The 23718-nt window shown below is 32.4% G+C and overlaps 2 protein-coding genes and 1 long non-coding RNA gene across 3 annotated transcripts; 1 reads left to right on the forward strand and 2 right to left on the reverse strand.

The window, feature by feature from the left end:
• Positions 1-4898: 4898 nt before the first annotated feature.
• LOC139430799 (uncharacterized) lies at positions 4899-9547 on the reverse strand. Its single transcript, XR_011641167.1, has 2 exons — positions 5184-9547; positions 4899-5132 (listed from the first exon to the last, which is right to left on the reverse strand). It is a non-coding gene; the product is annotated as an uncharacterized lncRNA (long non-coding RNA).
• A 10-nt stretch (positions 9548-9557) lies between these two features.
• Positions 9558-22327, forward strand: LOC111418311 (suppressor APC domain-containing protein 2). The gene is made up of 3 exons (XM_023050823.2): positions 9558-10642; positions 19646-19849; positions 22094-22327. The coding sequence occupies exons 1-3, from the start codon at positions 9659-9661 to the stop codon at positions 22211-22213; spliced, it is 1308 nt and encodes a 435-aa protein (XP_022906591.1). The 5' UTR covers positions 9558-9658; the 3' UTR covers positions 22214-22327.
• LOC111418309 (probable palmitoyltransferase ZDHHC24) lies at positions 22309-23440 on the reverse strand. The gene is made up of 2 exons (XM_023050821.2): positions 23285-23440; positions 22309-23232 (listed from the first exon to the last, which is right to left on the reverse strand). Exon 2 carries the CDS (start codon positions 23213-23215, stop codon positions 22379-22381), a length of 837 nt encoding a protein of 278 aa, XP_022906589.1. The 5' UTR covers positions 23216-23232; positions 23285-23440; the 3' UTR covers positions 22309-22378.
• Between the last annotated feature and the right edge of the window lie 278 nt (positions 23441-23718).

Consider the following 23718-nt stretch of genomic DNA (forward strand, 5'->3'; position numbering starts at 1 on the left):
TTCGTATTTGGACAAAATCATGTTTGCAATGCCAGAAAGTAAAAATTCAAAATAAAAATACAAAATCACCAATTCTCAAAGAATTGATTTGATTGACCCACTCAAGGACGACAGTTCGAATCACTATTATTTTCAAAATTCCAATTACTTTTAGGTACTCATCAAGTAACGGTATGATTGAACGATTTCACCGTACTTTGAAATCAGCGATTATTGCTCGAGGTAATTCTACTAGATGGAATAATTACTTGCCTTTGATTCTCCTAGATCTCAGGTCATCCCTAAAAGAGGATTTAGGTTGCTCATCCGCTGAATTGGTTTATGGTCAGCAACTCAGATTACCAGGAGAATTTTTCATACCTACCGAACCATCAATTGAAACTGAATCATTATTATCAAGTTTAAAATCATCTTTTGCTGACATTAAACCAGTTCAGTCAACCATACATTCCAGCCAAAAACCTTTTGTACACAAAGAATTATTCAGGTCAAACTTTGTATTTGTTAAAATTACTGGAATTAAACCTACGTTGTCTCCTAGGTACGAAGGTACCTTCAGAGTGTTGAAGAGATTTTCAAAATTTTTTGTTGTATTGAAAGACAGTAAAGAAATAAATGTTAAAAGGCTCGATTTGCTGAAACCAGCTTTCTTTTTGAACGAGAACGTTTCTCCTGAATACAACAATTTCCCTCTTTCTGTTTTTTCTTTATAGGAGGGGAAGTGGATGTGCGTGCTGTGGCAGCAGCTCCATTTTAAAAAACATAAAATGTAATGCTTCATTTGTTATTTTTTATATTTGAACACAATTGTTTTTGAAGACAAATATAACAGACGCAAAATAAAAAGTCTGCCAAATAGTTAATTTTATAATTTTATCATTATGTTGGCTAATACCTCATAGCCACAATTTCGTTTGTTTAGTTAAGGGTTGGAATGCATTTGTGTGTTTATATTTAAATCTTTGTATAAGGGTTTTAGCAAACCTGATGTACTCTAATAATAATTAGAAAGCAGCTCTTGTAGAAGCTTATTGTAGTTTTAAACACCTCAATCCCCATCTTTCTTATGTCCCACAACTCGTTGAGGGTCCTATGGCCGAACTTTTTGTCCCTGCCAAAGTTAGTAACCCAAAAAAACGCCTTTATTGTTGTCTTGTTGGATGTCTTATAGGCTGATCTATTGATTTTATGTTTCTCTTTGTCGAAATCAAGTCTTTGGTTTGTATATTTAGTACAAAGTCCATAATTTGATCATCGGTGAAAAGTGAAAAACATTCAACAGGTAAGTTACAATTTTTTGCTGATCCTCTGGATCCAGGCAAGTGAGAAACAATATGTTGTTGTCTTGTCCTACCTCAACGTTTCGGTTTTTATCGCCATTTGAGTTTTTTTCTCCTTACTAATGAAACCTGCAATGGCAGGTTCTTTATTGTTAGTTTCTTCGTCGTCGATCTCCGTCTCCGTGTCGAAAGCGTGGCTTGATTCTTCTACATAATCATTCTCAGAAGTTCTTGCAACATTGTACGAATATGTGTAGTTATCTAACCAAGCATTCATTTTTTAAAATTGTACCAATTCACAAAATTTAAATAAAAACCCCGCAATTGTGTTACAAACGGGAAGAGAAACAACCGCTGTGTCTAACATGAAACTTTACGTACTGGTGGAGAGGGTACAGATAAGAGAATTGATAGTGTCAGGTCAATGTCGCTAACCTAGACAAAAACTACTAGCATACAGGTTGATTCTCACTATACGGTCCGTCTCCGTTCCATAACCGTTACATATACGTTCCGTTAAATTGTTGTCTGTTCACACTATACCTTTCGTCTCCGTTCCATAACCATTACATATACGTTCCGTTAAATTGTTGTCTGTTCATATTTTCCGTTCCTGATCAGTTTCATTTACATAAAAGTAGAATATGCGTGTTGACAAAATGTGGTCTGATGAAAACTTGATTATAGTTGATATTCGATTAGATGAAAAAGTTAAGTTAAAAAGGAAAAAACGAAGATTTTGTGCGCATAATATGTTAAAGAAAAGAAATATTGAGGGAGAATATACAACATTATTTAGAGAACTGAGCGATGACGAAACCAAATTTTTTGAGTATTTCCGGATGTCAAAATATAAATTCCACGAATAACTGTTAATCATTGAGCCGGTGATAACAAAACAAAGAACAACACTCAGGGAGACGATAACAGCAAAACAAAAACTATGTGTTTTTTGAGGTAAGTTGTTTATTTATTACGGCAATAATACAAAAAAAATTGTAAGTTATTCAATATTTGCATGATCATAAAATGATTCTATGTATGAAGCAGCTGTTGAATTTGAAGTAGCAGGGGAGGACGTAGACGCTGGAGCAGTTCGGGTGTGAAAATTGTAATTGTTGCTAGTGTACGTTTGAAGGTTGATTGGTTATTAAAATTTGCTCTAGTTCCATATCTTGTACCAAATTAAAGATCCTACTTTCTGCAATTTTTCTATAATACGGCGTAAAGCGTTTAACCTTTGCAGCAATATTTTCAAAAAACATATCTGTTGAATCTTTTACTGCAGGAAGACTTGTTTCTTCTCTTCTTTGCTTTCCAACAAGGTACTTCATTAGTACTCCAGTAGCGGATTCATCTTGTTTTCTTTTCGATGGTCGGTTTAGGTTAGAAGAACATCGGAGTCGTGTAGGTGTTGTCGTAGATTTAGTTTGAGCAGGAGAAACTGTAACCCTTTCTGCGTTTTCAAGTTCATCAATAACTTGGATCCCAATAGCCGCAATATTTTCGTCTCGTTCTTCTTCTTCAACTGATTCCATCTCTTTTTGCAAGTCGACCCTATACATAGAAAAAGTATTTATTCGAAAAGGTTTATTTATATATCGTATAAATATTGTAAAAGTTAAATCTTTACTATTTTTTGTTTGTTAAGGTTTTTAGCAACGGGCGATTCTTTCCGCACAATAGGTTTTAGCTACAGACTCGGGCATTCAACAGTATGCAATATAGTAAACGAAGTCTGCGATGCAATAATTCATAAAACATTGCGTACGTTGATGCCTACACCCACGGAAGATGACTGGAAAAGAATTGCTAATGAATTTTGGAGTAAATTGAATAAATATTACTTTCTATTTTACTGTTAATCGATGTATTAATTTAAATATTTCCTTTACATGTTTCGGCTTATTAGGCCATCATCAGAAGGTTTAACGTTAATATGGTTGGAGAGGAATTGGAACATTAATTTAACTTTATATTACTAATAACATCAAGGGAACGATGTTCATTTAATTGGGCCGAGATTTGAGGTCAACCTCAGGTTAATTATGCCACTCGCTACGCTCGTGACATAAACTTAACCTTCGTGAATAATAGCCCTCATTATATGCTCATATAATAATATACTATTAAATGTAAATTAATGTAATAACACACTATGTAAGTAATAAATATTATTTATGTGTAAGTGAACAAATCCTCATTCAAACAAATCACCTCCTAATACGGCACACATTTGAAGACGAGTTCTAAATTCTTTATAAGAATTACGAATTTCCGCCACTGTAAACAATTTGTTTCAATCGTAACCAAAAATAAAAATCCATAATTGTAAGACCAGGACTACGTGGTGGCCATCAAATAGGAACATTTCGTCCAATCCATTTTTGACGAAATTGTAAATTTAACCATTTGGCACAATGTGTGAATGGTAAGCTGAGCAACTGTCTTGCTGAAAGTACACTGACCGTATAAAATTTAAGGGTAATTGGATTTACATCACTCCAATAACGACAATGCTGGGAAAAAACAACGTCATTTGTTGAAAAGTTATTAGAGAAGCAGCGTCTTCCTCATTTAGTCTCTTTGTCTGCTTCTTTATGGATAATTCAGAACCCGTTTCCAAAATTTTTTTTATAAGTTTGATAGCTCCAACATGAGATATTCTTGTGTTGGATATTTTTGCTGGAATTATTGTATAACTTCACGAAAACATGATTCACCAGTACCATAGCACTGTACTAAATAAATTCTCTCTTTCACGGTTAACATCGCATGAAAACACTTAATCTCACCAACATAAGTTGTAACTTTTATGGTTTCTATGGTTACATATCATAAATTGAACTTGAATAATTTTCAATTTAGAAAAAAGTCTAATTTTTACATAAAAATGGGAATAATTAGTTAACTTTTATAGCTAGAGTATAAAATTTATGCGATTTAGGCCCACTTTTACCACCTCTAGTTAAACTGGTCGTTAGTCTAACTATCGGATAACGTTTATCTATTCGTTAACTGCGAAACGACTTTTACCGTTTTGATCTAACTAATGGATAGGCTATCTAGTAGTTAACGTAAAAATCTAGGGGAATATTATAATTACTGTTGGTGACTACATGTAAAAGAGGTATTACAGGTTTCTATCTCCTTTGTCCGTCGGTAATGGTCGGTAATTCGTGGGTAATTCTCATAAACCTGTCAGTTCTGTTAGTGGCAATTAACGATCACGAAAAAATAAAAACCGCAAATCAGGCCAAAAAGCGTATTCGGGGGCAAATTTTAAACCTGAAGAAATAACACTTTTATTTGACTTGGTGGCGGATCATAAAAATGTCCTCGAAAATAAAAATAGCCATGTTAGTGCGTGGAAAATAACATTTGTTTTGCAAACAACAAGGAAAAGTAAACGTACAATCAAAATACTAACTAACCTACTATGTATTTATAAAAAATTGATCTGCTTTATATGGTATAGTGTCCAATAAAGCTGTCCACGATACCTATAATGAGTTATTAAAGAAAAGATTAGAGTTAACAACATTAATGTTAGAAAATGAGAAGGAAAGAGGTGGAAGTGATAAAATTGAAAAAAGAAGTGGAGATAAAAAAATTAAGAAAAGAAAAAGACAGTTAATCTATTTTTTAAATACTTGTTGACAATATTTAAATGATAATAAAGTTTATTTTTATAAGTTCCAAAAATAATTGATAACTACTAATCTTCTATTATTGACCTGAAGCTAATGATTTGCTGATTCCACAAGTCAACTACATCCAATAACATGTGGCCTGTAGCAAAAAAATCTTAAAGTAAGCAACAATCTATTTGAAACAGGGATTGCAGAATTTCTAAAAAAAATAATTATTAACTCTTCTACTGATAAAAACTAGGTGCTATACATATATAATACTTCCTCGTTCGTGGTTAGATGTCATTATCAATTTGTGCTAAAATGTGGTGAAAACACACATTCCTTTGATAATCGAAATCTTTTAATAAATTCATCAGTTTGATGGTGGTCTATTCTGTCTTTTATTACGCGTCCACCCCGAATGGGAAATAGATAATTAATTTTCTCCAAGATTTCTTGCCCATCAATATCAAACCTTTCGAAATCCATGATTTTTTATTCTATCGCTGTGTAACACTGTTATAACACGACTATAACACTGTTTTAATCACTATTATGAAGTTCTGAGCGAAAGTAAGCGTTTATTATGATTTTAGGTTAGATTTATGTTACGCCATCTGGTTAAAAATACCTTCAACCAAGTTTATCAATGAGGTAAATATTTAACCCGACCCCCAAACCGATAGTTATGAATAGACCGAAAATAACTATTAGTTAGCGCTATCAATAAGGTAAATATGGTGGTAAAAGCCGATTTTTGCGCTAACCATTAGTTAAAGTTAACAACCACTTTAACTAGAGGTGGTAAAAGTGGGCCTTAGGTCCATTACTACCATCTTTTAGTTAAATTTATCTTATAGATAAACCCATCTACTAGCCAATCAGAGCGCGTAAAATAGCCGTAACCTTGGTAATAATCCCTTAGATTTCTAAAGGTATCATTGGAATCGTATTCTTTTAGCCCCATTAAAACCAAAGTATAACATGTAGGGGATTCATTAAAAAAAATAAAATTGACCCATTTTCCAGAACAACTAAGAGTGATAAAAAAATTTATTCTAAAATATTTGGAGTTAGTCCCCCATTTTTTGATTTTTAAATTTTTTATAGTTGTTCTAGATTGTTCTAGAAAGAACCGAAAAGACAGGTTTTTTGACTAGCCCCCGATTTTTGGAAAAGTCAAATTTTCTTTGTTGTTCTGGGTTGTTCTAGTTGTTCTAGTTATTGTTCTAGAAAATCAAAATTATGGGATACAGTATTACGAAGTTATAGTTAAAAATAGGTTTGGCTGCCGAAATGTCTAGTTGATTGCTGTGACCATAGTTTTTCCATATTACAAATATATACTTATTATAGCTAACGCAATCTGGAACAGCTATTATTTTCACTAGAACAACTCTCTAAAGGGCACTTTACTCTTTGAAAATTAAAGTTTTTGGAAGTTTAGTCAGTAATTCTTGTGTCAGCGATTTTATATTACACAATAAGAATTAAAAAACATAGAACAATCTAAAATAACTCAAACTTTGCCGATTCAAATTGTTCTAGATGTGTTTTATGTTTAACACGGACATTAATTTTGCAAAATCACATATTTTTTGTTGCTCTAAATTGTTCTTGTTGTTCCAGGTACTTAAAAAGTTTATTTAATCACTGCGGCTTTAGTTCTTTTAAAGTTTTATATTAAAAATTAGTACTTACAACAATTAAAACAATTCAGAACAGCTTTTATTTTCACTAGAAAAACCTTAAATTTGAGTTGTTGTGATATCGGACAGGTTTTGTTGAATCAGTGAACCCAACCTTTAATATAATAATAGTTTTAAAAAACTAAAAAAATATGGAATAATCTGACCATCCTAATTTTCTAAAAATCACAAGTTTCACCTTTAAACTTATAATAGTAAAACATAAGTTGCGATTTAAAGTGTATTTTATTTTGTATAAACTAAGTAATAAATTAATAAATAAACTAATCTAACAAATAATACAATAACTATTCGATCGATATTACTATATCAGTACAATAACTTATTCTAAGGTAAACTATAACTAAATAAACTAAATTATGTAAATAAACTAATATCATGGAATAATACGGTTACATCACTTTGCTCATTTATAAACATATATCCACATTTATGCATTTATTTCAGTAGCTTCTTCAAGTTGTACGGATTTTTTTCGTAAGTCATTAAATAATATCCAACTGGCATTGTTGGGCACAAATGCCGGGTAGTGTCCTACATCATTCAAAGATTGAGTACCTTCATAACTGATGATACTTGCGGGGATATAGAATTTGTTGTGGAGTTACAAATTGCGTGCGTAATCACTCAATTTTGTTTTATTGTTCTCTCCATTGGTTGTTTCTATAAACAACATCTCTCCATATTGAAGGCTAATGCTTGCGTCACAACCACATTTTTTTGCGATTGTTGCTTAGAGTTTACGTGTAGTTTTCTTTTACTTGCTTTAGCTGTGCATAGCCAAATATTGTTACGACGTCAATGTCGATTGGTAAAATTATGTTTTTATGGAAGGTAACGTTTAAACAATTGTTGCAGTTTTTAGTCCTACAATAACTAAATTCTTCTTTAAATAGTTGTGTGCAAAGAAACGCAATATTTGAAATAGCATTCACTATTATCACTCCAGCAATTTTCTGGCCTCCAAAATAATTTATTCCTGTTAATAGTTCAGTTCTTTTTTTATATGTTGCTTTACCGGTTTTTAAAAATAATTTTAGAAAACTAAACCGATCTGTGCAAACATTCTCAACATGATTTCTAAATGAATTGTGTGTACGGGCAAATGCTAAACTATGAAATATACTGTCGAATCCGCAAGTATTTTGAACAATATATTTTTTATGTTTTATTAAATATATAATGAAACTTACTTATGAACTTATGAAAGAATTACTAACTGAAACTTCCAAAAATTTTAATTTTCAAAGAGTAAAGTGTTCTTTATAGAGTTGTTCTAGTGAAAATATTAGCTGTTCCAGATTGCTTAGGTATAATAAGTATATATTTGTGATATGGAACTGAAAATAGGAAAACTATGGTCACAGCAATCAACTAGACATTTTGGCAGCCCAACCTACTTTTGTTAGTTTAGTTTATTTATTAATTAATTACATAGTTTTACAAAATAAAATACACTTTAAATCGCAACTTATGTTTTATTATTATAAGTTTAAAGGGAAAGGTGATTTTTAGGAAATTAGATGGTCAGATTATTTCATATTTTTTAATTTTTTAAAACTATTATTATATTAAAGGTTGGTTTCACTGATTCAACAAAACGTGTCCGATATCACAACAACTCAAATTTAAGGTTTTTCTAGTGAAAATAACAGCTGTTCTGAATTGTTTTAATTGTTGTAAGTACTAATTTTTAATAAGAAACTTTAAAAGAACTAAAGCCGCAGTGATTAAATAAGCATTTTAAGTACCTAGAACAACAAGAACAATTTAGAGCAACAAAAAATATGTGATTTTGCAAAATTAATGTCCGTGTTAAACGTAAAACACATCTAGAACAATTTGAATCGACAAAGTTTGAGTTATTTTAGTTTGTTCTATGTTTTTTAATTGTTATTGCGTAATATAAAACCGCTGACACAAGAATTACTGACTAAAACTTCCAAAAACTTTAATTTTCAAAGAGTAAAATGCCCTTTAGAGAGTTGTTCCAGTGAAAATAATACCTGTTCCAGATTGCGTTAGCTATAATAAGTATATATTTGTAATATGGAATTGATAATAGAAAAACTATGGTCACAGCAATCAACTAGACATTTCGGCGGCCAAACCTATTTTTAGTTATAACTTCGTAATGCTGTATCCCATAATTTTGATTTTCTAGAACAATAACTAGAACAACCCAGAACAACAAAGAAAATTTGATTTTTCCAAAAATGGGGGGCTAGTCAAAAAACCCGTTTTTTCGGTTTTCTCGCGGAGTTTATATTTTTTCGATTTGCCGCTTTGGAACAATGTAGAACAATTCTAGAACAATCAAGAACAACAATGAAAAATTTAAAAATCAAAAAATAGGGGGCTAACTTCCCGCACTCAAATATTTGGGCTAATAAAAAACAAATTCGACGCAATTTTGCTTATGACGATATCTTGAGCCGTTTTCAAATTAGCCACGGGGGGTTACTTTTGACGCGGACTGTATATCAAGAACAATGATAGGCTCAGCTGACAACCATTTCCCATAGTTTCTCTTTGTTTGTAAAGGCTATTATTTTCTATCATAACAGTTTTTGAATTATTACCAATTATAATTGTATTTATAACTACAATTAAATATTACTTCATTATTATTAAGTCTATTACAATTCATTAAATCTTGATATATTTTTTGGGTGATTTAGTTTGAACAAACTTAATTAGATAATACATATCTTAAATTTTTCTTATAAAATTAATATACCTAGAACCTCTACGTTAGCAGTTGAAATAGAAAACTCAATCAAGTTTCTTACTCACTCACTTTCGCGCACCTCTCTAACGGGTACTTTTTCACCAGACCATGATCTCAGTCGTTTGGAATCGAGTGGGGGGGGCTCCAGTCAGAAGACTGGAGCCGAGCCGCAAGTTGCCAATGATGCAAGGTCGACCAAACGAGTACAGTTAGTTACCTGCAGACGTTATACGTTACGGCATCGTTGTTAATCTCGGTCTATCTTTCTTTTTCATCGTCTATTAAATTTGTGAACGTTACACGATGACGTCCCCATCGAGTTTAGACGGACTTCCCAAAACATTTGTGACCGCGATGAGGACACTCTTCGACGTGATGGACGATAAGGGAACTGGTCACGTACATTTTTCTGAAATAGAAAACTGGTGGCAAGACGACGGTTCGAAAGGTATTCCAAAGGGTTTTTTAGAGAGTTTAAGAAAAGTAACGCCTACAAATGGATTATTAACTTTTGAAAGATTTTGTGCCGGATCAAAAATTTGTTTGATGAGATATCAAGTAGAACAAAGGAATCAAAGTCCTATTAAAAAAGATCAAAATAGACCGCCCTCCGCGCCTTTATTAGATATCGATACGATTCCCGCGAAAACGACTACTTGGAGTAGTAATACAGCGGCGATTCGACCAAATAACGTATTAACACAACAACGAACGCTTAGTATGCCGCAATTATTACCAAAGGAACCTCAACAAATCGAAACATCAAACATACGAAATTCCGATCAAATTCAAAAATCTGTTTCAAAACCAACCAAACCTTGTAATACATTATACGGCCCTCCAAAACCACCTAGAACACTCGGAATTTCCACAACATCCGGTGGTAATTTAGATCGGGCTGAAATAAGAAACGCGCTTCAAAATTGGCAAATGGGAGTGATTATGAATGACCAAGAAAATAATAAAAATGATAAGAGGTTTGGAAATGCGCGAGGTGGACGTAGTATGGGAGATGGTAAAGCACAGAATGAAGTTCAAGTAGTAACACAAAACCAAGGAGGAATTTATCAAAAAAAGGTGAATGTGCGAAGGCGGGAACCGAGAAGGCACACTCTTCAGAACGGGATCGACTATAATATGCTGAAGAGGATGAAACAGATTGAGCAGGAAAAAGACGTTCTTATGCAAGGGCTTGGTGCCATAGAGAAGGCCAGAGAATGGTACCTCAAACAGGTTGCAGCCGTACAAGAGAAAATGAAGTATTTGGGAAGGATGGGAACTCATGTTGTAAGTATATTTATGCTTCCTAGATATTCTTTTTTTAAATTAAACTTCATATACATACTACCAATTTCAATTCTTCAATGGAATGTTTAGTAACCGTTTATTAGATATTACGCAACTAACACCTGACGCAGTAATTATTGCCGGAACATTTAACAAAACGATAATTTTACGCCAAAGAATGTAGTACTTTCAATCGTCCAACATGTGTTTATTTCATAACACCACCGTTTGACATTTTTTATTACTGCAATTCATTAATATTCTATATGGAAAAAGAAATTACAACTCAATAAAAAAATAATTCATCGACACAAAACTTATCGTCATCGTAAACGTGTTTTGAATTACTAAATTAACCCATTATTCAGTTCCATTCTGTTTCTTTAAATACCGCTTCTTTGTTATTTACCGTTTAGAAATGTTTGATGAATTGCAATTCGTGCACGTAAAAGTTAATTTAAATCATACACATCGCAAAACAATAGGGTCGGAATATTAAACTATTCATATTCCCAACCATTAACTCTGTGGAAAACTAGGTTAGCAGTTACCTACTAACACTTACATGTATACAATGCGTTTGTGCAACTATGAGGGGTCACGACATCGCCAACAGAAATTTCTTACTTAATCAACTGAAGCTCTGTAAATGTTAGCGATGCGAATTAATTTAATGGTCATTACATAAGATAAGGAATTCACAATTTTGCTCGTTACGTATTTAATGTTGTCTATTTTAATTTTAAGGTTGTGTTATAATGCTTAATTTAATATGGTTTTAGAAGAAATATTAACTAATCAACTCAATCTAATTTTGTAAATAAATTAATGCAAAATTATGTCATTACAAAAAATTGGTTTACACCAAATTGGTTGAAATATGCAATTCTGATTGATAGAAAGTGCAGTTAACTATTAAACTTATAACTTAATCAGTCTCATCTCACGCAACCATGACTTCTCAATATTTTACTGGTGCCCATGACAAGCTACTATTGATGTTAGCTTCAAGCAGTTATCATGAAATAGCCAAAGAAGTTTTAATTTAATCTGCCAGAAACTGATAAATAAATAATCGTTTATTATTGTTTATTGTGCAAAGCTACAAACAAGCAAAAAAAATTATAGCAGTTTAACAACAATAAATACATTAAATACAAGTTATTATCACGAAACTAAGGAAAGCTACTAATTATTCGCTTCGCACAACCGCCGGGCGACAATTTAGGAACAACGACCTGATCTTCCATTATCACCCTGATACAAAAGAAATAGAAAAAAAAATAAAGTATACAAAATAAAAAGATTAATATAATAGAGACTAATTCATATTCCGATTACTTAAACCAATCTACATCAGACACAAGTAAGAGAAGAGAAAAAAGATAAATGCGCATATATAAATTTTACAGACTTAATATAAAAATATCAAAAATTGAACGGAAACAAAAATAAAAATAGAAAAAGCAAAAATCAAAAATGCCAGACCGCCAAATAACCAACCAGTGCTACCAACTGAAAGCGTCGCCCAACACATTCAAATATCGTCCCTGATTGATAATCAAAGTTTCACTCTCGAGTAGCCCCGCATAAAGTTCCATTCGAAACCGCGCCACATCTGCAGCATCCTAAACTCAATAGGCAACTCATTATATGATTTGTATATATTGTAGGAAAATGAACGTTTAAACATTGAAGTTCTGTGATACGGGGGATAAATGTCGTATCTTCCTCTTGTATCATGAGTCCGAACCAAAAAGTTAAAACGAATTTTATTAACACGAGCGGTGAGGATAAATCATCCGCAAGCCCATATATGCATTTTTTATGTACCGGCTAATTTGAGTGCCATATCTAAAGTCATTTGACAAAAAAAGACCCAAACTCGTAGCCTCCTCCACAATGGGGAGGGTACATCCATCTATGTTAATGTTTATTAGATTTTTCAACTCTGCACAGACACGCCGATTGCCGACCTGCACAACCGCAGATTTAGCTGGATTTAATTTCAACTGATGCATATTTGGTGTTACCCACAGGGTGTGGAGGTCTAGATTGATTTTCTCTTGAGCAGCTATATATTTCACAAGTTTGAAAGAATAATATATCTGAGTATCATCGGCATACATATGTAACTTATTGAATTTAATGCCTTTAAAAATAAGTGAAGTGTATAAGGTATAGAAGAGTGGCGCGATTATTGAACCCTGTGGGACACCATGCTCTACCAGTCTAGGAGCAGACAACATATTATCAATTTGAACAGCTTGGCAACGATCATTTAAGTAACTATCAAGGAGTTGCCGTCCAGACTTATTCAGACCAAAGTATTTTAAAATTTTTAATAACGTTATGTGGTTAACCGTATCAAACGCCTTACTATAATCCAACAACGTCATTATTGTAATAGCGCCCCTATCTTTAGCCTCCATAATGTCGTCCGTAACAGCCAACATCGCCATCGTACAACTATGTCCCTCCCTAAATCCAGACTGAGTATGTGGAAGGATATAATATAGATTGGCAAATTGTGACAGATGATTCTGGATCACCCTCTCAAAGACCTTACAAAGAAATGGGAGGATGCTAATCGGCGGAGGTCATTAAAAGACGAAAGTTTTGAAATTTTAGGTATAGGTTTGACTATTGCACATTTCCAACAGTCTGGTACCGTGCTCCCCATCGAGCATAAGTTGATAATATGCGTAACATAAGGCAACACCGTAGGACAGCACAGCTTTATCATCTGCGAACTTAAACCGTCAGAACCCGCTGAAGACCATTTAGAGTTATAGATAATATCTTTTATCGCGTCAACGGTAACAGGTAAAAATTCAAAGTTTCTGCCTGGAAAAGGGGAACAATCATACCCAACATTTGAGATATCACCTTCACATCGAAGTCATGGTAGCGAAAGCCCTGCGTAACCTAGGGTTTGTTATCAGAACAAGTAGACAGTTTACCAATTTTACAAGTATTAAATCTCGTTATATGGCATTTGTCATAGCGTATTATCCTATGGTTCCATAGTGTGGAATCCTATGTACGCGGTCTATCGTGATCGCATCGAAGCGGTTCAACGACGCTTTGTACGCTATCTGGCTTACAAATATCATCTTCCCTATTGCGATTACGATAGACGCTGTGTGGTTTTTAACTTGTTATCCCTGCGGCAGCGTCGGCTAGTCTCTGACTTAATCTTTCTTTTCAAACTGGTCAATGGCTTGCTGGACGCACCTGACCTTCTGTCTGTGTTGAACTTTAATGTACCACAGCGTTTCACCCGGCGGAATATAACATTCCTTTTAGGCACATCGAACACGAACGCTCATCAAAACTCGCCTATTGTTCGGCTTTTGAATACTTACAATCAGCACTTCAACCATGTTACTCTATTTGGACTCTCGTTGTGCTCATTTAGAGAATTACTATTACGAAACGTTTAGTTGTTAACTTCTGTATTGTAGTGCAATAATATAATATTTTTCGCTTTTTTTTGTAATTTTTTTTTAATTAGCAACTATTCACTGCTGTTATTATTATTTTACATAGTTAATGTTATAATTATTGTTATTTTTTTTTCGTTTTTTTTGCTTAGTATGTAGTTAACTGCTTTGTTTTTATGAGAATGCTGCGCGGGGGATATCCTCCCTGTTTGTGTCCCAATAATAAATAAATAAATAAACATTGCGAAAACTGTTCCCCACATCTGCTACCCCCTCAATGAAAAAGTTGAAAAGTTCAGTAACCTGCTTCAGCCAGCAAGGCAAGTTAACGTGCTTCTTCCGTTTTACGTTTAAGGACTCGAGACGACGCCACACGTTTTTATTGTTAATGTTATTAGTTAGAAAATCAAAGTATGCTCGCTTTTCTGCTACCGTCTGTTACCGTACGGGAAGTTAAATTTCGCAAATCTTTGTAATACTCCCAGGTACCGCTACTACCAGTTAGTTTGAATCTTTTCTTAGCAGTGTCTCGAAGTTCCATCATTAATTTTAAATTTTCAGTTAACCAAGGAGGGTTAATTTTAGAGAAAATACACTTTTTTATGGGTGCATGTTGATCAAACAGCGATAGGATCTTACTATTAAAATAATTCACCTTCTCATTAACAGAATTTATTCTCAATATGGAGTCAAAAGGAATAAGATTCAGGTCATTAGTAAATTGCTCTAGATTAATGTGCTAACATTGCTAAATGCTACGAAGGTAACGGACAGTCGGCACGTCACGATTCGCACGCACAGCAAGATCGCAGAAGACGACGCAGTGGTCAAAAAAGGCACAGTCAGCCACACCCGAAGAGACAACCAAAGACGTATCAAACGATACAATAAGATCTAAAAGTGTATCGGACAATGCGGTTGTCCTGGTCGGACAATCAATCAATTGGGTTGCTTTCCATGCGTCCAGGAAGGAAAATAACCGAAGCGTATCTCAGCTTCCAGAGTTGAGCACATTAATGTTAAACAGAGAATTCGGTCAGTTAGGAGCAGGCAGTTCGCAACCGTGTCATCCAGCTCACCCAAAAACAGAACAGTTGACATTACCCGTCTGTAGGCAACTCCCACCGCGATATCACCGCCACGCAAATGCAGTAACATCCAAAGTTGTTCAATGTCAGCATGATCAATTTGCCTCCACATCATTCCTTATCTGAGCCAGATTGTTTATAGAATGAATTGTCGAAATTATTCAATAATAGGGATTAGATTTTGCACAGCAAACTTTGTAATAGTTGTTGCTATTTTGTCCCATTTGCCAAGATAACGCCATCGTTATAACTATTCCTGTTAGTACTTTGGGTTATTGAATGGAATAGGAATATAAATCGGGCGGGTTGATTGAAATTAGATAGATTCTTCGTCTAGGATGCTGAGTTACATTAGATTTCCGATTTGGGAGTTGACCTACATAACTAGTTTATTGTCGCAAAATTCTCTTGTCTAAACTGCCTCTCCACTCTTTAAATGCATCCTTTTTTGTGCTATTGTTCCATAGTTCTTCACTCAATTTCCTTCAATTCAATATCTTTGTTGTTCTTTGAAGAGATCATTCTCAACTAAGAATCACCGATTTTCTCGGTATTTAGATAGTTCATATTGTTATACTAATTATAGAGAGCTTGTTAAAGCTTGTACAAGAGTAAGAACCTTTTTTGTTATTTTTATTTTATTACATATGTTTATTACATTGTAGATAACAACTGTAACCACTTTCATATTTTTATATCAACTAACTTGATAAACAAAATTCAATACATATCACAGTTAAAATGGTAATTTAATTTTCAAATATTTATTAATCATGATAGTGTGATGAACTAGATTGAGACTTAGATTCAACAGTAGCAAAGACGAACCCACTAAAATGAGGATATCTTTCAAACCTTTAAGTAATAATCAGAGTCCCCAGAATGAAGTCGTTTTTTGGGTTATCCAGGGCCGTTTAATTGACTAATAACCAGAGCCACGACGTTGTCGGGCAAGTCATTGGCGGCTCGTCTCCTTGCTGTAGAGAATCGGGCCACATGGAGCACATCACGCCACATATAGTATACCACGCCACTGGTTGAGTTTTAGTCGGACAATCGGCCAAACACGTATTGAACGCTGCACCGCAGAGAACCCACACAAATTTTACATGGGCCAGCATTCAACCAGTATCGTTACGTTGCGGTACATCGATGTGCTCTATAGAAGCATGTTACTACTACGCTATAACCCGTTCGCCGCTCTATACAGATGGTGACATCAACAGCCCGAAACGTCGCGGCTCTGCTAATAACTGAATTAGAAAGAAAAATCATTGAGGAGGTATTAAGTACAAATTTATTATCTATCATTATCGTGTTTGAGTACTCAGAGTATCTTCATTGCTAACTCATTAGATACATTAAAAACAAATATGGTAGATGAGTTTAAAAACAGTATAAGTTAAAGCATATGATAAAGTTATAATTTGATCGTACAATTTCAATAGCCATTAATGAGTTAAAATCTGTGTCGGATTTCAATTCAAATCTGTACTGCAATTCCTCTTCTGTTCATGGTAATGTAATTTGAACTCTTTCTCTCTATTTAAAGTTCTTTATAGGCTATTACGATAGTCTTTTCCATACCGCAAATACATTACGTCCAACCACTTGAATGCCAATGAAAAGAAAAGAAAATTTAAAGAAATCAGACGATTGCATTTCATCAACTACAAATTTTTTGCCGATGTATTTTATTAATTGTATCCAATCATGTAAATGATAAATCTGTTTCCTTTTTTTCTTTTCTGTTATGCCTTAATTGGTGTCTACTTCAAGGTGACTATCTCCTGGAATCATGAACTTATGATTAATTGCCTCAATAACAGTCTTTTGTAAAACCCAACTAAACGTTGAACTCGCATGGTAATTTCTATTTTGACCTCCACGTTAATCAGAATATAGCATGACATATTTGGTGTTGGTAGAAACTTATATACTTGTAAAGACAAGATGCAATTTGGTTTGCTCCTCATTCGACAAATATCTCATCTCATACATAGCATACTGCAACTCCAGTTTTATTATTTAAAATCGTTAAATGTTCAGAGTTGACGTTTAAAAACGCAACTCAGGAACAAGCTAGCGTAGGTAAACATTGTTGCAATTTAAAAGTGCTAAAATTATGCGATTAATATATGCCATTAAAATGCGAATCTAATCGTGTCTCCTTTACGTGAAATATTTTGACTGTCATACAAAAAATGTTTCGAAAGAAAGTACAATAAACTAACAAAGTGCTATGGTTTGGTTATCCGAAGATATTCTGAATCTGTGCAACATATAAACAAAGAACTTTTGGGCAGAATATTATTGTAAAAGTTTCATAAATGAAAAGTCACAACATCAAAACTATCCGGAAGACTGAGACAATTGGTGTAAAGTCGAATTCGCCGGCATATTTAACAGTTTTCGTCATCAATTCCACCGTTGAGTTTACAGATTTTAGAGAAATTAAAGCCCATTTGTCAGGACTTATCTCATAATGAACTGCTCGAACGTTGCTTGCAAGAATACGCTCGCACGATTTCGCAAGAAACGTAAACAACCCATTACAGAAACGAAAGGGCAAACGTGCATAATATGTATGACCTGTACGAAGGATCCCTTTATGGTTCTGAAATAGCAAATTAACTGTAAATACTTGTATTTCAAAGTTTCCATAACATAAAAGTTATGAAAGCTTATTATACTAACTATTTAATAATATTATTTTATTAACTATTAGTTTTAGATAAGCAGAATACGGAGCTTCTGCTCATCAGGGTTTCCGTGAAAAATGACGTGTTTTTGTATTGTTCTTGTAAAGCTGCTCAATATGCGTGCTAACGTGTAGGATATACCCTGGTATAAATAACCTTAAACAGTTTTACATAAAACATCCTCTTCCTCCTCTAAGAACCCATCTACAGAGGCACTTAACAGCCGTCTATTCTTGTATATAAACATCTATTCTTACGAGAACGTAAGAATAAAAGCCCAAGACTATCACAATCATCTTACGTTCGCCATCTTAATTACTATAAATTTGTATTTCTCAATTTGCTAGTAAGGTGAAGGATAGCATCCCTAACACACCGCCAAACATTTGTCGGCACCATTATTACTTGTTGCCATTTGTTAACCGCAATGCCACAACTTAAGATTTTTATTGAAATTCTTAGTTTTGATATAAGTCTCTTGTTTCTATTTTTTTCTATTCAGTTCAAACACAATATTGAGCAATCATCACATATCTTTCTATTATTAAAGCTTCTAAAGAGATGAAGTACCACATCCAATATTGTTGACCAGCAATAATAACAATTCCAATAAATATTAATATTTGTGAAATGTTGTGTATATAAAACAAGTAAATAAAAGCAGTCTTAAGAAAGGCACTCCTAATCCCGAATATTTTTAGTTTAGTTCTGTTAGTTTTAGTGCTAGTGTTAGCTCCAGTTTTACTTTTTATTCAGCCTTAGGTTGCTGTATATTTTTAATGAACTAAAACTAGAAATAACACTACAGACGTCTTCATGGTATTAAGAGACGCACTGCTAAACCCTAAACTTTCTAGTTCTAGGTGTAGTGTTAGTTTTAATTGTTATTTAGCGCCAAGTTGTTGTATATTTGAAATACTTCGAAGTTGTTTCTGAAGAAGGTTCTAGTGTTAATGTTAGTTCTAGTTTTAGTTCAATATAATACATTAATTATAATAAAAGTAATAATAATTGTGTAAATAATATCTATTTCGCACCCTATTGAAAGCGTGTGTATATGTTGTAGCTAGCGCGCATATATGCGTTTTGGCGATAATGGCCAGGACAATCCGCGCATATCTCAGTTTATGAAGCAAATGGGTTAAATTACATATATGGATTTAATACAAAAACCAAACAATAATCCGCCACGTGTGACTGTGCAAGAGTGTACTGGAAGGTTAATCTAATTACAGACTTTATACATTCAGAGCATTTTTAATCTCTTCATACCTGCTACGTCATGCCAACGCAAACGGCGTATGGTTGCCGATTTGGTGAACGGCCTATTTCTATTAGTTAAGAATTGTTGGCAGCCGCAAACGTACAAATTTTACATTGTTAAAATCGTTGACGGTTGATGAACTAATTGTTCATGTTAAGCAAATGATTTTTGTTTACATAATTGCATACCTATATGGGAACACACCTGAATATAGCCACACAAACGCCTTCGAAATGATTAATGCTGTTAATATCCTTAATTTCATCAACAATGTAGATTTTTGAATAGTTGTTGTTACGCCTCTACAACACACTCTTTATGAATAGCTTAATAATATTGAGCAAAAACAGAATACATAATCAAAATGAGTTAGAGTTGCGTTAAATATTATAAATACCTTAGTTCTTCTATCAATTTTTCTTCATCTCTCCAAAATTTGGCTTTTATTGCCTTTATTTCCTTATTAATAAACAAATATTATTCTTTGATCCTTTTTTTATCAGGAACATTGGTCCGAGGCGCAACAAGAACGTTTGGAACTGCAAAGAGCACGAGTTTTAGAAGTTAACAGACATTTGGCCGCCCTCACAGATAGTTGGGAACGTGGTGGTTTGCCTCTGCATATGAATTTAGCCGTTAACCATTATTTTCAACCACCACACGACTTAGCTGGAAGATTAAAACAACAAAATCATCTTTTAACTGAGGTAAATGACAGTAACAAAAATTTAATATACAGTAAAACCTCCATATAACGGACTAATACGGGGAAGGGAGTGTCCGTTATATGAAAAATTTTTAATTTGCGAACGTCTGAAAACGCATGGCTAAATCCATGAAAGTTTTCTAGGTCTAGTGTAAATTCTAGTTTTATAAATAATAGTAAAAAATATGCAACAATCTAACGCTAAATAACAACTAAAACTAGAACTAACAGTAGAACTAGAAACATTCGGGTTTAGCTGTCTTAAAAGACGTACAGCTAAAGCCGAATGTTTCTAGGTCTAGTGTTAGTTCTACTTCTCGTTCAATAAAAATATACAATAATCTAGCGCTGAATAACAATTAAAACTAGAATTACCGTCCTTGATTTATACATCGTATAGACAACTCGGGGAATACCCCAAGTTTATCTATGAACATGGAATAGAGCAACTTCAAGAATAACACGAGTTGCATGTTATATATACATTGTTAAATATACTGATGTATTAAATAGATAATATTAATAGTATGACTTAAAAATATTTTAAAATTAAAGCGTAAGGGTTTATTTGATCCATGATCGACCAGTTTTTGATAATTGAAATAATTAATCAATCTGTACTTTTTACTGGTTTTAAATTTATTAATTACTTTGTCTTACATGTTTCGATAAGTGTTTTTTTTAACGTTGTTAAAAAAAAATGTTTTTTTTTAACGACAGTACAGATGTTAATACCACAAATAACTTACAGAAAAAGAATTTAATTTTACACCCGATTTTAATTGTTTCACGTTAAATCTTAATTTTAAAATGTTTCTTCTTAATAATTTTGACGCACGTCTCTGAAGATGATAAATATTTATCGAAACATGTAAGACAAAGTAATTAATAAATTTAAAACCAGTAAAAAGTACAGATTGATTAATTATTTCAATTAAAAATATTTTGTCCGTTATATCCGAAGTCTGTTCTAATGAGCTCCGCTGTATCGAGGTTTTACTGTATTAAAAAAAACGTTTTTAATGATATGTAATTTCTTGTATATGGAGGTTTTATTATTATTTTAATATATGAAATACGACACCAATTTGTTCCTTTAACTCATGGTTTAACAATACTAAATAACATATATGGACTGAAAGTCAAAACAAATAATATAACCCCACAAGATCATCATCAAAAAACAAAGAATACAGATATAGAAAATGTGAAAGGAGATATGAATAAAAAGAATAAACCAACTATTACACAATCCTTAATTACACAATTCATGACTAGACAAAGTAATACAGGCAGATTTTTCCGGAAAACGATCTTAGTACACAAGGAAATAATAACAACAGTACTCATAATAAAGAATTTTGTAAAATTAAATTTATACCGACATTAACAAATAAAGTAACGAACATTTTTAAGAAGTATGAAATATGTATCCGAAATAAAATTCGCTAAAAATAATAACAACAAAATCGGTACTTTAATATCAAATATGAAAGATAAAATTAAAACATTGGATAAAGAAAGTAGATACCGTATATCAATTAAATTGCACAGATTGCGATAAAATATATACATAGGGGCATCAAAACAACATCTCAAAAAACGTATACAACAACATAAATACGATATTAAATAAATAAAAACGCAAAACAAAACAGCTTTATGCCAACATTCGGTAACTTTAAATCATAAGCTTGATTTTGAAAATCCCAAAATATTAACAATAAATAAAAACATACTAATAAGGAAAAATTTAAAGTCAATCTTCGGATATTTTAAATAAATTAGTTATATAATGGAGTGGGGGAGATGAAAACTAGTTTCTGACAAAGAATAGAATTGCAATTGACCTTGTTATGAATTACCAAAAAGACCTGATTTGTGAACATGTTAAGATGCATACTATATCAAGAAAAGTATAATAAAAGACGATCAATAATTATAAAATTAGTGAAAAGTTGTTGGGTAAGAATCATATTCTAGATGTTGTGGTTTAAATATAAGAAAATAAATGTGTTTTTTTATTTGGGTAAAAGTAATGATGGTAAATGATAACGTTTAATTTTGTAATTCGTTGTTTCTTTAGGTAAGAAATTTATTAAAGCCTGATGATGGGAATAGTTCCCGAAACGTCGACTTATTTGTAATAGTTTAGAAATAAACATTTTAAAGGAGGAAATTGGTGTCGTCTTTCATATATTAAAAGTGTTTAATGATTTTTATTAATTGTTACTAATTTTTATAGGAAGTTGGTAAGAAGAGCGAAAAAATCGCAATTTTGGAACGAGAAAAAGCTAGTTTAATCAGAGAGCTTTATCAAGCAAAAAGCAATAGAAGTAGTGGACAAGAAGAAGTTGTATTTTAATTTTAACATCCTATTTTTTTAACACATGTAAATATAAAGATAATGTAAATACTTTAAATTTTTTGTTTACTATTACAGTAAATTAAATAAATAAATTTTGTATTATACTTTTTATTAACATTGTTTATCTTACAAAACTTGATTATAACAAATATTGTTTAAATACTATTCATTTTTACGACCACTTTTAAAGCTTTGTCCATCCCCACTTAAAGTACTCTGAATAAGTGGTGAAATCCAAGATATTTGCCATCTATTCCCAAACACTTCCTTAATATTCTCAATTTTACCTAAATTATATACATCTCCAAGTTTACGTTCATGTACAACAACACCCCTTAGCAATAACTTTACATGAAAAACCAATAAAACGCCTGAATATGCACACATAACAAGAACTATCAAACTCAAAAACATATAAAATTGTTTTATACTGTAATCGAACATTAACATAGCAAGTGGAAAAATTACATTTAACCACATTTTCCAAGACTTAAATTCACTTAACTCGTATATAAAATAAAAATTGTAAAACGATGCATACAAAGTTGCTATAAAAACATAAATTAAAAAGTGAATAAAATATCTTTGGTTAAAATAACCAATACAATTACTACAAAATGAACAGTGATGATCTCGTTTTAATATGCAAACATTACACTCAGTGCAGTGCCATGAGCGAGGTGGAACCATAGTTTCACAAATAGGACATAAAATCCATTCCGATTTTGATTTTAAAATTACACCTGTTATACTTGTGTCAAAGAAAATTAAAGCAAAAAGGTTACCAATTATGTTTACGCTGATGAAAGTGCCCATAACTGTATGAATGATGGGCCAAATAACACTTGGGTTATCTCGATATATGTGTGGTAATACTATAAATATTTCAAACCAGTACACAAGAGGAATAGCAATTATTGCAAATGATGTAAAGAAAAAATCTTGCTTGTTTTTAGGTAAAACATTTCTTCTAAACTTTAATTTTGTAGATAAATGCATTGAGTACAATTTGGTCCCTTAAAGGTATGAAACGTTAATATTAATACATTAAGTATATATCAAACGTACCTGTGTATTTCTTTAAGGATATTTTTGTTTATATATGTATTAAATTACCATAATATGATAGATTTTTTGGCAAAACTTCACAGATTAAAAATGAAATAGATTTTTAGGTTATGTTTGTATTGATACTTGACAGGTTAAGAAGTATCGCGGTTATGTAAATATTTGCTATCTGGAGTGAAAATAAATTTTAAAAAAGTAAAATTAAATAAAATATGATATCTAATTAAAGAAAAATTAATACGATTAAGATAAAATATATTAAAATAAATAAAAATCAGTGTTTAAATTAAGTCCCCCCCACTATTTAATACACCTTCCATGTACCATAGAATATATTTATGTTATTCTGTGCATATCTTTGATTATAACGTGAAGCAACAAGTATGAGTAATAACTTTTTTATTTTTTTTAATTACATATAATAATGCTATGAA

The sequence above is a fragment of the Onthophagus taurus genome, chromosome 1 (genome assembly GCF_036711975.1).
Source record: "Onthophagus taurus isolate NC chromosome 1, IU_Otau_3.0, whole genome shotgun sequence".
NCBI classification, from domain to species: domain Eukaryota; kingdom Metazoa; phylum Arthropoda; class Insecta; order Coleoptera; family Scarabaeidae; genus Onthophagus; species Onthophagus taurus.